Below are 1,953 nucleotides of genomic sequence, written 5' to 3' on the forward strand. Positions count from 1 at the left end.
TTCCATAAATATATCCACAATTTGGTTAATGTCAGCTAAAGGTTCATCATCTTGAACTAGCATTTGGGCAAATGCTACACCCTGATCTGGATTAATTCTCATGACATTTCTTAACAAAAATATATAATCAGGGGTATAAGAAACTTTTTTAGCATATAATACAATTTTCTGAAACTGACCAGTTTCTGCAAAACATTGTATAACTTTGTTAGGGACATTCGCCCTCAAATAAACGCTAAGAGCTAGGGTTGGATCAGCTTGTTTCACCAAGTCACCCAATTCTTCACTACATTCTAATTTATCTTCTTTCAACCACTTTTCAAGAAGTTGTTTGCGACCTTGTACAAGCACTGGACGACATAATTCCAAAGATTCATATTTATTTAATTGCCCTTGATCTAAAAGTATTCCAAAATATTGCAGTAAAGGCGATGTTTGACCTTGTGTTGTTGGTACCTGCTGGAATCGTTGAATAGTTGCAGGAGTTCTGAGTATTCCTTTTGGAGCATTTGCTGCGACTTTGGCTGCTTCTGCATATTGGCCATTTTGGAAAAGCAAGTTAAATTTCCTTACAAACAAATCTTCAGCTCCTGATAAGTTATTCCTTACAGCCATTCGCAATGCAAGTTCAGAATTTTGTAGCACTCCATTTATGTATGGTATTATGTTTTCTTCATCAACAGATACAGATAATACTTGACCTTTCCGATTTACTCCTATTATACCACCAGATGCTTCATGTGGAGCAGTGACAAAAATAGTTTCTCCAGATATGCGATTCATAAATATACATGTAGCAGACTCAATATCATACATATGTATATAGCCATATTTTGTTATTAAATATATAACATCATACTTGGAACTGACTTGCATTGCAACAGGAAAATCATTTCCAGCTTCTGGTGGGAAGAAGACATCTACTGCCTTTTTTGGGAAAGGATGATTACCAGCAGGAGGTTGACCTACTTCAATAATGTGGAGCTTTGCACCTGGTACTGTTCTAACAGCAAAACAGAACAAATTACTTGGTTCTGCATTCCCTTCCATTTTAAATTGGGCAAAAGAAGCAGCATGTCCTTCAATTGGCTGAGAACATTTTCTTTCAACAGAATAAAGCTGCATAGCACCAACCACCCTATTGTGCTGAGCAGAAATACCAATAAGTAAAAGCCATGTTTGCTTTGGATCAGTTCTATAGTTAATTATTTGACAGCCATTTAATGAAGAATGTCGATCAAACATTTTGTTTGGAGTTGATTCTCCTTCCATAGACCAATGATAAACTGCAGTCTCTGTTACTAATGCCAAAGTATTTAAAGATATCCACTTCCAGAAAACTACGTCTTCTGACATTGTGTGGGCTTTCATTTTTGATTTCATTTCTATGTTAAAGATTTGAAGAGTTTTCATTGCTAGTAAATGAAAATAAAACAAGTTATTAAATTTTTTATTAACACTCACAATGTATTTTTTTGTAAGAAAATATTACTTATCAAATTATAATATCCTAATTACAATGCAGTAATATTAATAATAAAGTTATATAATATCAGAATGTATTGAATTATATTTGTTTATTTATATTTCTAATGCATTTTATTCATTACTCATTTGCTAATTCCTACATATTTCTTTATATGTAAAAGAAACATTAACCATTACCTTTTAAAGCAATGACTTTACTCGCAGGATTCATAATTGCAGAATCTGCAGAAATAGGTCTTCTGATAGGATTTGCAGAATCATTCATGTCAATAATAACTACCTGTGCAGTATCACCAACTTTCTCTCGAACACAAATAAATTTATCAGATTCCATAGTAAGTGTATTAAAGCTGACATTGTTAGCATTAATTCCAACAGCTGTAAGCTATAACAATAAAAATAAAATACTAAAATTATCAGACTACTAAACATTTATTTAATATTAACATTTTTTAATATATTTTA

The 1,953-nt window shown here is 32.3% G+C and overlaps 1 protein-coding gene across 2 annotated transcripts in view; it reads right to left on the reverse strand.

Moving 5' to 3' along the window:
• Positions 1 to 1,953, reverse strand: part of LOC108578996 (clathrin heavy chain) — a 7,993-nt gene that overhangs the window by 4,675 nt on the left and 1,365 nt on the right. For both annotated transcript variants that reach the window (XM_017942422.1, XM_017942421.1), the window contains 2 exons: positions 1,666 to 1,873; positions 1 to 1,415 (listed from right to left, as the gene is read on the reverse strand). In XM_017942422.1, coding sequence (XP_017797911.1) covers positions 1 to 1,415; positions 1,666 to 1,873 — 1,623 coding nt within the window. The remainder of the gene's footprint in view (positions 1,416 to 1,665; positions 1,874 to 1,953) is intronic.

The sequence above is a fragment of the Habropoda laboriosa genome, unplaced genomic scaffold (assembly GCF_001263275.1).
Source record: "Habropoda laboriosa isolate 0110345459 unplaced genomic scaffold, ASM126327v1 scaffold30, whole genome shotgun sequence".
Taxonomy (NCBI): Eukaryota; Metazoa; Arthropoda; class Insecta; order Hymenoptera; family Apidae; genus Habropoda; species Habropoda laboriosa.